Source organism: Phyllostomus hastatus, unplaced genomic scaffold, assembly GCF_019186645.2.
Source record: "Phyllostomus hastatus isolate PE091 unplaced genomic scaffold, TTU_PhHast_1.1 phas_contig_148, whole genome shotgun sequence".
NCBI classification, from domain to species: domain Eukaryota; kingdom Metazoa; phylum Chordata; class Mammalia; order Chiroptera; family Phyllostomidae; genus Phyllostomus; species Phyllostomus hastatus.
The window spans coordinates 14,985,246-14,999,555 of record NW_025333607.1 but is presented as its reverse complement, the minus strand read 5'-3'; the positions used below and the strand labels follow the sequence as shown (position 1 = coordinate 14,999,555).

Genomic DNA, 14,310 nt, shown 5'->3' with positions numbered 1-14,310 from the left:
CGTGCTGGCGTGTCCGGAGAAAGGCACACCGTTTGGCCGAAGGAGACAGTTAAGGCTCCAGACCGTATAATAAGAAATGATGGGTGTGAAATGACTAACTCATTTTCAAAAATATTAGTTCAATGGTTAACCCTCGGTGTTGTTAGTGCCCATAGGGTTTCAGTGAGTGGGTGTACAAGGAGAAGAAGTAGCCTTGGTCTCATGCCTTTCCGTGGAGCTTTATGGACTCAGGTGATGGATCCGTTTGCCCGGGACCACACAGCAGACTTTAAACATGTAAACACTCAAATGCAACATCCGTTTCTAACCAGATCAGTCAGTGATTTCTGTACCATGTGGGCAGCCCCCAGGCAGCATGACAGTTTGACAGAGAAGAGCTAGACGCCAGCAGCAGAGTCGGCACGACAGGAGGAGTGTGGGGTGACCGTCTGCGGGCCCCCAGTGAGGGTATCGGTTGTTCCTGCTGCTGGGATGTGGCTGACTATTTAAAGACATTTTTAAAAGCCAGTACTTCCTCATGGTTAAGCCAGGATCAATTGTGAAGTGAAAACAAAATAGATTTTTGAGTTGAATGCTTCATTACTAATAGCACACTGAGCATTGTGCAAAATATTTCTCTTTAACTGTGCAATACAAATGTGGGTTCTAGAGAGAACGCAGTGAGGAGCGGCGGACAAGAAGTCCGGACAGGGTCAGAGCACCGAAGTGCTCAGAGAGAGTCTGCTGGGAGGGTAGGATAAAGGATCACCGTACAGTCACGTCACAGATAGGTGAAGACCTACTGCGTGCTCAGCCCTCCAGGTGCTCCTGATCAGCAGTGAGAGAGACGGACGTGACCCTCCCTTCCTGTGAGCAACTTGCTATCTTACGGCGTTGCACACAGTGGACACATTTTTCTCACCTGGCTTCCGGTTTTCCTCCCGCCTCTCCAGCGAGCTGTCCCTTCCCAGGCTCCTCTGCGGCTTGTTGCCAGGTCCCCTCGCCCTACCTCTTGACTTCTGATGATATCAGGGCTCGTCGGCATCGGGCAGGTTGTCTTCCGTGGCCATCCTCACTCTCTCGGGGATCCCGTCCAGGACCACGGCGCTGCGTTCCATCTCCCAGATGTGTGTGTTTAGCCCAGATCCCTCCTCGGAACCACAGACCCATCTACCCAGGTGGCTCCTTAGCCTCTGCACTGGGATCTGTAATGGACTCTCAAACGGAACTAGTCCCCAAATCCACCTGCCTCTCCTCTTCCCCCAGCCTGTGCCTCCTCCTTGTACCATGTCGTTGTAGCAGACTGCAACACTATCCTGCCAGTATCCTATCCTATCAGGCCACGAGCCTTGACTTGGCCTTGACTGTCTCAAACGCACATCAACTCCACCAGCAGGCCATGCTGGCCCTGCTGCACAGTATTTCCAGAATTCTAATCTAGCGCCTCCTACCTCAGAGGTCTCCTAGCTCCTCCCCCTCTCCTCCTCCTGTTCTGTTTTCAATGATGTAAGTCCCGAGCTTGAAAGCCCTCTGCTGGCTTTCAGGTTGCTCAGAATACGACCCAAAGCCCCGAGGGTGGCCTCCGAGGCCCTGCTGAGTCAGGCCTCCCTTTTCTGCTCTGACCTCTCGCCTGCGACCGCTCTTGGCTTGCTAAGTCCACGCCAGCCACGAGGGCCCCTGACCATCCTCAAGCACACCTGTTCCTTCTACCTGCAGTCCCCTCCCCCCAGACCTGCAGGGCTCGCTGCCTCTGCACCCCCTCCAGGTCCTTGCTGCAGCGACTTCCCCAGTGAAGCCTTCCCTACCCGCCCTGTTCAAATCCACAGCCCCTTCCTCCCAGCGCTGCTCCTGTTCCCCTTCCCCTGCTGTGTTCCTCTCTGTAGCACTAGCACCCCCTGCAGGAATAGACACGCTTTATTTATTTGTTCACTGCCTGTCCCTCCCAGCTAGGAGGTGAGCTCCAGGAGAAGTGGGACTTGTCTGTTTGCTTTGCTTGATGCCGATTCTTCCGCTGCCTACCACAGCCCAGAACATGGTATTCTATAAAGGTTATTGAATGCATGGGTGAATAGTGTGGAAGGCAATTTAAAAAGCACGTGAAAAAATGAGGCTAGAATAAATTCTGGTAGGTGCTGAAAGAAAGCAGGCTCGGAAATGGAGAACGAGGTTGAGGGAATGAAAGCGTTTGGACCCCCGCTGATGGGAGCCAGCATATGAGTTCCTGCAGTTCCACGGTGCTCTCACATTGTGAACTTTGTCATTTAGTAGAAATTTTGGGGGGGGCCGAGGGGGAGAAAGGAGAGGGAGAAGGTTGTCTGCCATCCTTCGTCAGCAGTTTGGTAGGGTTTTTCGGTGTCTTGGTTCTTACACATTTCCGTCAGCTCTGGGTCTGGCTAGAGAAGGGAAGATCCTCAGTGCTCCTCCGAGGCCCCGTGTCTCCAGGTGATGCACAGCTGCGGCTCTGCAGATGGGTCTGTGCTCGCTGCAGCATGTAAGTAAGGTCTGCCCTTCCCTCGCCTTCCGAAGCTTGAGATTGGGCTGTGTCCCCTGCCACCAGTGACTCCGTGCAGGAAGACGAGCAAAGCATTGTCTTCAGTCCCGGGAATGAACCCGCCACGTCCTGTAGCAAATGACAGGGTGGAAATCCGTTGTCCTTGCTGCATCCACAGCAGGTGGAGCGTTGGGCGTGGAAGGTCGGGGGGCTGGCAGATTAGCCACTGGAGAATTTCTCAGGGCTCGGGAGGTAGTCCAGCCGTAGTACTTGACATTCCCAACTCATCTCTCAGGTTATCCGTTCTTCCCACTTGTCCCTTCTTCTTAAGTCCATCGTGGGCTCAAGTTCTGTTTTTCTCTCTCTTCCCTCTGCCCTTCTCACTTCCTTGTGCCTCTGGCCCGACAAAGGGACCCACATGCTGACATCCTTCTGTGACCCTTGAGGACAGAGTATGCCTGGGGGGGCGGCAGGGCAGACTCAGAGTGCGACTTGGGAGCCAAGGTAGCTCACAAAGTTTGGGACCAACCAAGTGGATGTGCCACTCAATGGTTAAAAAGATGAAGAAGTAGGGTTTTTATTAGGGAAAAAAATAAAGGAATTTGGGTTGCTAAGCTTTAAGATGGGAGGGGTGAAGAATGATTGAAAGTTCATCACTTATGTACTTGGACACTGTCATTACAAAGAGCAAGCCAGCTAGTAGTTTTCCTTCCAGTAAGAAGACTAGTCGCCAAAATGACCGCACGAGACAGTTGTTTTCTGGTCTTAGGAAAGCAGTTTACTCTAGAATCATCTATCAAGGGAGGGTATAGATGTATTATTTCAAAAACCTGTTAAATAGCCTTTAGACTATTTAACTAGCCATTTGCTTTGGGTAGGTTCTATATACCTACTCTGTAGGCTGGAGATTACCTCACACCTGATGAATTTTTTTACCCATAGCTCACTTGTACGTAGGGAATAAGCTGGTGAATTATTTGACCCCATGTTCGATCTTTGTATACGATCTTTGGCTTTTTCAAACATTAAGTGTTGGAGAGCCATCGGCACTGCGTGTGCTGTTACCCAGCCAGCCCTGCTCTCTGCCCCACCCCCCAGCTGTCCCCACCGTGGCCCCGTACAGCTGCCTTCCTGGACTATTTGAGATCATTGCCAAGGACAGAAATTCTTCCCGTCGCTGTTCCTGGTGGCATCCGGGAAAGGCCGGAACGCGGTATGGGGAACGCGGTGACAGGGCAGTTGCTCTGTCCCCAGCCATAGCCAGGGGCGTCCCGCAGTAGGAATCGGTTTCTGCTCACAGCCATTTGTCAGGCAAAACAGAAAGAGGACAGCAGTCCAGTGAGACAGAGGCCCCTTCCTGTTAGAGGACTTGCACTTCGCAGCACGGGTCCATAGCGTGACTCTTGCCCAGTCGGCGGACGGCCCTTCCGTGGGTATCAGCACAACTCCGTGCTACCGAACACGGACAGGGCACACAGTGCCCACTCCAAACATGCCTTATCTGTGTCAGTGCGTTGTCATAAAAGTGGGTTTGTGCAAGGGAGATTGCATTTTCTGTGTCCCAATGAAAATGGCAGGTATGAGAAATAGAAAGTTACGAAACCGCATTTGAATGTGAGAATACATCTCTTATCCTTTCCAATTCACACAGGAAAACGATGTTTACACAGTATGTTTGTCAGGAAAGGCCTCTAGGTAAAGACCCTGGGAGGCAAAGGACAGTCATAGCTTTTTAAAATTTATTTATTTTCAAAAACCATATTTTTAACCACCAGGTAAGGTTTTAGAGCTTGATGGAGGGACATGTTTTATAAATTTGGGGGGAAGGAAAGGGGCACTGATTTCCTTCCTGTTGCAGTCACTTCGCACGTGTCAGGGACGGTTGAAACACCAGTAGTGACTTACAGGTTCAAGTTCATCCTTTTTCCCAGGTACCCCTTAGTGTTTTTCTGTCACAAGCCGTCTCTTTGTATATTCACACTGGTTTAGAACTTGATACTCCTGTGTCCATATCTAATTACCTTTGAAGATGACAAAGCAGTTAAAACTTGGGTAGACTTTCGAAATGTTAATCACATTCAACAGAAGGACAATTAGTAGAGTTTTCTGGTTTTATTTCACAGGTGGACATCCAGGTAAGATCAAAGTTTCTGTGTAAGATTGAGTTCATGTTTTGAGACTCACCTGCTTGGGGAGGCTATTTGCTGTGATACTTTATCATGTGCATGAAGCTTTGGTGTAACTTCTGAAGTAAGTTAATTGCTTCTTTAAAAACTGGTATTCATTTTTAGAAATACTGATTATGTGTTATGAGCGTTATTTCTGACTACAAGGTTAATGTCTGTGTTTTCTAAATTGAGCGACTACTAGAATTCTGTTTCAAAACAAATGCGAAGTTGAATCTCGCTGTTGGGATAGCCCTTACCTAGTTTTAATGGTACATTGAACTCAATGAAACCAAAAGATAAATTATCACGTGGAAATCATGTCTGAGAATTGGAAGATCATGTTAAAAAAAATCCTAACCTGTCACCTAGCATCTCCTCTGTGACAATACCCAGTAGACGCTCAATCAGTGACAGTTAAGTGCGATGATGTTAAAAAACGTGAGATGTAGCATTAGACCGACTAGTAACGGAAAACTGTCGTGATAGACGTGTGCTTAACAAGTTAATTGTTAAAGTCCTTTTAGGATGTAGGTTTTCTTGATCTCTTTTCCACTCTCATCATTAAATCTCAACCTTCACTTTGTTTTGAGGGACCCAAGCGAAGGCGAAGCCAGTGGCAGGACAGACACCTCCAGGTGAGGAGCCACTATTCACACTTTGCTGCACGGTCCCCGTGTGCGCAGAGGGGCCCTCGAAATACCGACGGCCCTTAACACCCCCGCACAGAGCTAATCACTAGCTAGTATGTGCCTTTTCACTTTCCGTGCTGGGACGGGGTTTCCCAATGTCGCCTAGCGCTGGGTTACGTGCAAGTTCATGAACTGTAAGTGTGTGCTTTCCGAACGTTACTCTGAACTGTATGCTTTGTAGAGAAGTAGCCTTGCTGTCCTGCAACAGATGCGTTGGCAGAAGAACGAAGAGATAAAAATGTTATCGATCCCTTTCTCACTAAAATGTTGTCACTGAAATTAGTCTTAAATAGCCCAGACTACTGGGGTGCCCAAGGACACAGGCAGATTGGATATTGGTAATATATTTTAGGTGAGCTTTCAGTAGTGGTCCACTTTCGGAAATGCTCACCTGCTACATTTATGGGTTTTTTTGACATTGACATTGAGTGCTGGTTGTGTGTTTGATCTTGTGATGGGCCTCACACTTGAGCACAGTTGAACTGGATAAAGCAGGTGGCTGAGCCCCGCCCCTGTGGTTTGTAATGGGCAGCCTGGGGGGGGGGGGTCTGGGGCCATGTTAGTAACATGTTACTGCTTGTGTTTGAATGTGTAAGTGGGAAATTCTTAAGAAACAAAGACATTCAGTTGTTTTGAGTGCACAGATGCCCTGGCTTCCTTCTGCAATTATTTTCGACCAGCTGAACTCAAGCCTCAATTTCTCCTTTTTGACGTTCCTTGAAATATGAAACATCTTGAGCTTTGGGAGAGCTTTACGAAGCGTTGCCACGTAGTTGGTTCTCGCTGCGCACTGTGCCGTGTTTACGCTCAGTCCCAGTAGCTGAGGTGTCTCTGTGCTGAGCCGGGCGCCCGAGTCACACCATGGAAGGTGCATCACTTTCCGTCCCCTTCTCGGGTCTCCTCCTCGCTTTTTACTAAATTTCGCCCTGTGACATTTACTAGTGTGGAGGGTCACACGTGGCCGCTAAGACTGTGGTTCATTGGCATGCATCCTATCTCTTTCATGTGACTACACGTCCCTTATGTTTGGTCCTTGTTGGGCTTTTTTTTTTAAACAAACTTATTGACTCCCTCCTGTCTGGACTGTACTTGCTCATCATTTAATCCACGCAGCCACCGGGAGAAAAGTGGCCCATTTTACAGAAGAAGCAATGAGGAGCACAGGAGGGCCCAGGCCAGTTTTAATGAGGTCCTGTCACCTCAGAGAGATGGCGGGCACTGCAGTGAGTAGCACAGGCTCCTGAGCCCGGGCTGTGGGGGCTAAGCTGCGTCCTACCACTTCCGTAGCGCTGTGGCTTTAGGAGAGCGACTCGAACTCTGGGCCCCCGGTTCCTCATCCGGACCACCTTCCAGGGTTGTCGTGAGGGGTGAGCCAAGGACATAACACAGCTCCCGGCACCGAGTAAGTGCTCAGTGAGTGTTAGATGCTGCGGGCACTGTCGGCATTTCTGGGAGCTTTCTGCAGGTAATGTTGTCATCAGCGACGCCTTGCAGCTGCATGTAGAAAAACACCTTGTATGTGCCTGTGGTCTTAGGTCACCAGGTGTCCTTGGTGGAATACAAGGACCATCAGACTTAGAAGAGGACACTTGATTTCTAGTCTTTCTTTTAGTTCATTAGCCATATGACCATAAAAAAGTAGTTTACGTTTCCTAGCCATCAGTTCTGTTTCTAAAGTGAGTGTGGGATCAGGTGACCTCTCGGGTCCCTGCCAGCCCTCACACGCCAACTCCATGACGCCGTTGTACCGGGGGTGCTGAGAGGTGACCCCAGCTGGGCCTGCACACCCAAGGCCTGTGGCTGAGAGTCAGTGAGCAGAGAGAGGGAGGGAGAAGACACCTGGACACGCACTCTCCACAGTCAGCGAGTGGTCTTCGGAGATGTGCTTTCTCCGCTTCTTGCCTCCCTCATTCTTTCAGGAGCGCATAGTCTGTACGGCTACGGGGACTCACACCCAGGAAGGAGGGGGACAACAAGAAAACACACCCCCGTGAAAATTCACATATAAATGTATACGGGAATATACATTATAGGATAGTGTTGATATTCAAAGTTTAAAGTATATACCTATAGTCAATTATAAACTCCTTTCAAAGTGTATAATTTCTTTAAATCACATGTATGTGAGATGGGTGAGCAGGTTCAAGTTTTTTAACATCTGTATTTGAGTCATTGCTCATTACATTGAATTACAGGGTCTTTTGAATGATAAAATCTAGTTTGCCTTTATTGGATTACGTGGACTAGGCTCTCTGGTTCTGTGTTCTCTGTGGGAGATCTGTACTGAGGAAAACTCAGCAAGGCTGACGCTCTGAAGAGCCATGTGTTCATCGTCCGCTGTGGCGGCGGAACAGCCGGACCAGAGCCTGTAGGTTCAGGAACAGTGCGGGGCCCAGGGCGTCTGCGGGAGTGAGCGAGTAGGCCAGTCCTAGGTGGTAGGGAGGGGCTAGGGCCAGGGGTTGGGGTGTAGGTCACGTGGAACCTTGCAGGCCGTTTTAGGGGTGTCTTCAGTAGCACACTGACCCATGAGAGGCCCGATGTCCACACTGCGGTGTGTGGCGCCACCTGATGTCTGTGCCTCCTTGCAATGCACGGTTGTGTTTTTCAGCATTACCAGGTGCAAATATTCTCTCTGTGGCAGTTACTGCTACACTGTCCCCAGTCTTTCTGCTGCCCAAACAGAAAGATAGAAAAAGGGGAGACTTTTCTTTCTATTTCAAACGTGTGGATGTACAAGCAGAATGCTAGTGGGCTTTGTGTGTATGTGTGCACATGTACAGAGAGTGGAGAATCCACTTTTGCAAGCTTAAACAACAAAAAAATATGCAAGGACCTGAAGAAGTATTAAGTTGGTCACTCAGGGCTGCAAACTGGTTTCCCACAAGCAAATACATTTAAGGAAACACGCCATCTTAGATGGAAGATTCTATTAGTGAAAGTCAAAGCCGATGGTGTCCCGGGGTCTGCTTTTGCAACGGCGAGATGCCACAAACCTTGCCTCTGCCCAAAGGTAGCCTGCCAATTAGATCGCTTTTTTAAGCCCTGCATGATATGACCGCTGAGGGTTCGCGTGTGTCCCCGTCGCTCTGCTGAACGGAATTCTTGTCTGCCTTCTTCCCCTCCGCCCTGCCCTTGCAGAAGCACATCCGGGGAGCCCAAGGACAGGGACAAGGAAGAGGCCAAAGACGCCAAGCCCCGCTCCCTGCGCTTCACCTGGAGCATGAAGACCACCAGCTCCATGGACCCCCACGACATGATGCGGGAGATCCGGAAGGTGCTGGACGCCAACAACTGCGATTACGAGCAGAAGGAGAGGTTCCTGCTGTTGTGCGTGCACGGGGACGCCAGGCAGGACAGCCTGGCGCAGTGGGAGATGGAGGTGTGCAAACTGCCGCGGCTGTCCCTGAACGGGGTCCGCTTCAAGCGGATATCGGGCACGTCCATCGCCTTTAAGAACATCGCATCTAAGATAGCCAATGAGCTCAAGCTGTAAGGACGCTCAGGTGGGCAGGGTCAGGGAAGATGCGTCCGCACGAGGGACGGAGTTTGAACGTCCGGGTGACGCCTCCTCCTGTCGCTGGCCTGTGAATCCCGCCCCTCCCCCCATGTAGAATTTGCCCTTAATGCAATAAGGTTATACATAGTGATGGACTGTAAAATTAAAGTCAATATGAACTATAATAAATATCTGTAGCTAAAAGCAAAAGTAGGTTCACATGTACAGGTAAGTATATTGTGTATTTCTGTTCATTTTCTGTTCATAGAGTTGTATAATAAAACAGATGATTGCTTAAAAACTTGTATAGCTGTCTAGATCTCTGCACATAAATGTACCCTTGATGCGTTGAGTTGGAAGTATTCTTCCCTGTTACTAACATTCAGGTGAGTTTTTTAAATTCTTACCTCCGTCACGCAAGTTTGCAACTTGTGTCCAGAATTAAGAGTGCCCAGAAATAGTCTTTATGACGGTAGCACGGACTTTTAACATTGATTTTCAAATCGCATTTAAATTGGAAACGGAAGCTGACGAATAGATCAGCTTTATTATACACAGAAGTATTTCCACTTACCTTTGCTCCTCTCCTGGTTACCTGATAAGGTTTTAGTTGAGAAGATACACAACGTTTACAGTGTTGGCACTTAAGAGCTTTGGAAAGAAAGTACATGAACACAAATTCCAGCTTTGCCTTGAGCTAGCAAAGAGGCATTGCGGGGGAAGTGAAACCTACGTCCAATTTCTGTTGAACTTGAATGTGTTTTCTGACCCACTGCTAATTGCAGCAGCCACATGAAAAAGAATCCGTACTCCATCTGGCTGTGATGGTGGAAACGGTCACTTCCGTTCACCGCCTCCCCCACCCCGCGGTGTCATCGTGGGACAATAACCATCGGGGCCGTTGGGTAGCACACACTCATCTCAGCAGCGCTGGCCACCCCAGCCGTTAGGAAATCAGGCCCCCTAGGAACCGGCTGGCCCTGGGAAGGCTCCCTCTTCCTCCTCACACCCTCTTCATCCTCGCCCCAACCCGGTCATATCTGCAAGTACTTACAAGACTTTTGAGCAAAATGTAACTATTTATAACAACAGTCTGTACGATTGGTTAATGCTCATGTGGTCACTCCGTTTGTTCTCCTGCGACCCGTTTGTTCTGACTGTTTTGCCGGATCTCCTGTATCTATTCCCCATCCTTATGCGTCCAATGTGCAGCTTTGTAATCGGGCGTTCGCCCGCTCTCCTTTCAGAATCCGTGATCTTTGCGATGTAAAGCTGCTAGTAAAGGCACATTTTAATACTTGGTATCTTACACTGAATTAGCCTCGGAAGCTGGCCATGCAGTGTCATTTAACAGTCGTACTTCCTGTAATACCTGCGTACGGGCCTCGTCTGCACACTCCCGAGAACTAGAAAGCGTACTCGAATTTCATCCGTTGAAAGACAGCCGAAGCTGTGGTGACTCCTGTGGTTCCAGCCTCCGTGAGAGAACTCTCGGTGCAGGCGACGTGCCGGCCCCACGGCTCCCAGACCGGGAGGGATCTTGCGTCCTGCGCTCCATCCGATGCGAGGTCGCTCTCCTCTGTACCAGTTCCATTCACAAGCGAAGCGTCGTTTCGCCGCCGCAGAGGGCGGTGTTTGGAAAACCAGGACGACTGTGTAGCCCCCTTTTCCCCGAGTGCTCATTCCAAAAACCTGCTGCAAATCTCACTTCCACTGGTGCACACTGAAACTCTACTTGAATAGTTCTCGTAATAAAGCACTTGTCTTTTGCTCTTTATCAGAATGCACATGACCTGTTTTTCTACTACGAAAGTGTTCTCTAGGGGGAGTGTGTGTCGTGCATTCTAAATGTAGCCGGCAGCGGGTGAAGTTACGCAGGTTTTCAGGCTGTTGTCATGACAAAAAAAATTTCCATCTTTTTGGAGGAGCTCTTCTTGTTGCGATGGTTGTATGAAAACAGACATGGTGCCTTTCCCAAGGTAGAACCTGGTTGTTTTTGACCTTTGCTCATTCGGACCAACTCTTCTGAGTTTGTGGCGTGGAAATTGACTTCATTGTTTTTTATGAATTAAAAATGAAATCTTGATAGTCACTGCAGATTTCCGGCTTTATATATTCACAAGAGCATATGAGTGTTCTCGAAGATTTAAAGGAATTTTATAACATGTTTACAGAAATAAATTCCAGGTTAGGTTCACTGGCTGTGTGACAGCAGGATGTCCTGGGCCCCTGTTTAAATGTTATTTGATAGAACACCCCTAATATTACATTAATTATTATGTAGACACTGGGGCACAGTATTAATCTGAGAAATTACAACTTAGTAAGTGATATGAACCATGTTTCAGAACTTTGACCCAATAGTATTCTCTAAGGCAGAATTTGATTTAAAACCCGAGAGGCCTTCTTATGAAGTGACTTTGATCAGCAGTACCACTTGGGCAACGAAGATAAACATGTGATAAGTGAGGCACCAGTTTGCCGTAAGTCAGTGATTCCGTCAGCAGCTCTGAAATAATCAAGGCGGCCTGTGCCTTAATTTTTAAAATATCTATGGAGGGACCTATTGTCCATTAAGAAATATAAAGGCATTGTCCGAGGTTGTTTTTCTTCTCCCAAGATTTTGGTCCACTCGGGAAGACCAAGTGTGAACACACAAGACGAGAGCAACAAATCACACCCAAGCAAGAAGCAACAGAGTGTTCAAGCCAGCCCCAGCAGATAGATAGTTTCCACAGGAGTTCGGAGACAGGTGAGCTCCTTTTGGACATGAGAAGGAGAGCCCTCCGGAGGGATGCGAATGATGGGTAACATGTAAGAGGTGGGTGGGAAAGACTCTTTAGGTGGCAGGAATACTTGAGAAGAGGGCTTGGAGTCTGTCATGGTTGTAAGGCACGTGCCAGAAGTGCACGACTTATTCCAGGGGCTGCCGAGGTGCCCATGGGTGGGTCAGGAGCAGATTTCATACAACACTGAGCGGCAGTCTCGGCGTGGACTTGATTGGTGGTCAGAGGGGCAATCAGGAGGCACAAATAAGTGGAAAGATGTCCCGTGTGCACGGATTGGAAGAATGAATATCGTTCAAAGGTCTATACTGCCCAAAGGGACCCAATGAGTCAGTGCAGTCCGTATCAGAATTCCAATGGCATTTTTTTTCACAGAAATAGAAAAGGCAGTTCCAAACATAGTATGGAACCACGAAAGACCTGAGTAGCTAAAACAATCATCAGAAAGAAGAACAAAGCTGGAGGCAACACATGCCTGGACTTCAGGCTATGTTACAAAGCTACAGTGATCAAAACAGTCTGGCACTGGAGTAAAAACAGACACATGTATCAACAGAGCAGAATAGAGAGCCCAGTAACAAACCCATGCACTCAGAGTCCATTGATTTTTTTGACCTGGATACACGTTGGGGGGAAAGATACGGCTCTTCAGTAAATGGTGTTGGGAAAACGACAGCCACATGCACATGCATGAAAGTAGACCTCCACCTTACCCACACACACACACACACACGCACACGCACACACAAATCTACTCAGAAAGGATGAAAGGACATGAACACAAGACCTGCAACTGTAAAACACTCGAAGAAACCCAACAGAGGTAATAAGCTCCTTAACACTGGTCTTGACAATGACATTTTGAATTTGACACCGAAAGCAAAGGAAACAAAAGCCAAAATAAAGCAGTGGGACGACACCAGCCAGAAAAGCCTCTGCATCGCAGAGGAAACAAACCATCAACACAGTGAGAGGGCAGCTGATAGACGGGAGCAAATACTGCCAATCACAGACCTGGAACAAGGGTTCGGTCAAAAATATACAAGGAATGCCTGTGACTCAGTAGCACACAGAATAACGTGATCTAAAAATGGGCTAAGGACTCCCATACATTTTTCAAAGAAGGCATGGAAAGGGCCGACAGGTACGTGAGCAGGTACCTGCTCAGCATCACTAACCGTCCGGGAAATGCAAATCAAAACCTCACTGAGATACCGCCTCCTCTCTGTCAGAATGACTTGTCAGAAAAGAAGTGATAACAAACGCTCGTGAGGATGGGGAGAAAGGCAACCCTTGTGCCCCGTTGGTGGGAATGTGAAGGGGTGCAGCCACTCGAGAAAACGGTGTGGAGGTTCCTCGAGAAACGAAAAACAGACCTAAACCCTATGCCCTAGCCATCCCACTTCTGGGTACATGCATCCAAAGACACGAACTCGTCACCTCGAGGACAGCTCTGCACCCCCACGCTCATTGCAGGGTTCCAATAGCCAAGCTGGGGAGACGAGCCGACTCCAGCAATGAATGAGTGAATGAAGGAAAGATGTTGGCGTGTGTACACGCAATGGAATATGATTCAGCCTTAAAGGAAATCTTGCCATTGTGACAACAGAAATGAATCTGAGGGTGGGGGGGGCATTATGCTGCGTGAAATACGTCAGGTAGACAACTGCTGCGTGGTATCACTTATATGTGAAATCTTGAAAAAAAACCCAGAAAGGGTGGGGGTGAGGAAGGAAGAAAGTCAAACCCATAGAAACAGGAGGATCGTGGTGGCCAGGGGCTGGGAGGTGGGGAAAGAGGGAGGGGTCGGTAAAAGGGAACAAAGTTTTATACGTAAGATGAACGAGGTCTGGGGATCTAATGCATACAGCACGGTGACTGCAGTTGGTGATACTGTGCGGTGCGACTGAGATTTGCTAAGAGAACAGATCTGGAGTGTTCTCCCCAGCAATAAAAGTGTACGAGACGATGGATGTGTTCGTTAACTCGGTGGTAGGAGCCCTCTCATGAAGTATACATATATGAAGTCATCGTGTTGTACACTTAAAGTGGGTTTCTAATTTGGTCATTATACCTCAATAAAGCTGAAAAAGAAAAAAAATAGAATTACCATATGGTCCAACAATTCCAGTCTTGGGCCATACCATTGTTTTGACACAGTGTAAATTGTTGGTGCCTGTTATTACCAGACAGAACCACTAGGGGGCAGGAAAAAAAACCCTGTCCTGGATGTATTGCTGGATCCTACCGCCCACAACAGGGGAGGGCCCCCCCGCCCCGCCCCGCCCCCCCGCCCCGGACCTGTGTATAAAACAGACACCCCATTACCCCTCTTGGCTGGCATTCCCTAGCCTGAATGAAGAGCACATCGCACTCTGTCCACTCACAGATAGGAGGCTAACGTCCTTCACCGCTTCGGTTGATTTTGTACTTGTTTTTCATCCGCGTGGGTCATTTAAATGTCTTTCCATTTGGCTACAAAGGCACCCAGTTCCATTCCATTGTATTCCTCATATCCAAATGTAGTGCTTTCATCCATTTTCTAGAACTTGATGGACTTCTGCATTTTCTTTTCATATTGTGCAAATCTGGCAGGGCCAAAAAACATGGAGATACTCCAAACGATACTCTGAAATGATACAGTCTTTTATAGCCCGTTCCTTTTGCACCACACACGTATTCTCTTAGAATACGGGGAGGG

General features: G+C 48.4%; 1 protein-coding gene across 3 annotated transcripts in view; it reads left to right on the top strand.

The window, feature by feature from the left end:
* MARK1 (microtubule affinity regulating kinase 1) overlaps positions 1–9,124 on the top strand; it is a 71,960-nt gene extending 62,836 nt beyond the window's left edge. For 2 of the 3 annotated variants that reach the window (XM_045816876.1, XM_045816859.1), the window contains exons 17-18: positions 5,229–5,273; positions 8,466–9,124. In XM_045816876.1, the coding sequence (XP_045672832.1) occupies positions 5,229–5,273; positions 8,466–8,820 (400 nt within the window). In that variant the 3' untranslated portion in view covers positions 8,821–9,124. The remainder of the gene's footprint in view (positions 1–5,228; positions 5,274–8,465) is intronic. The other variant, XM_045816868.1, reaches the window with a different exon arrangement.
* The last annotated feature ends 5,186 nt before the right edge of the window (positions 9,125–14,310 follow it).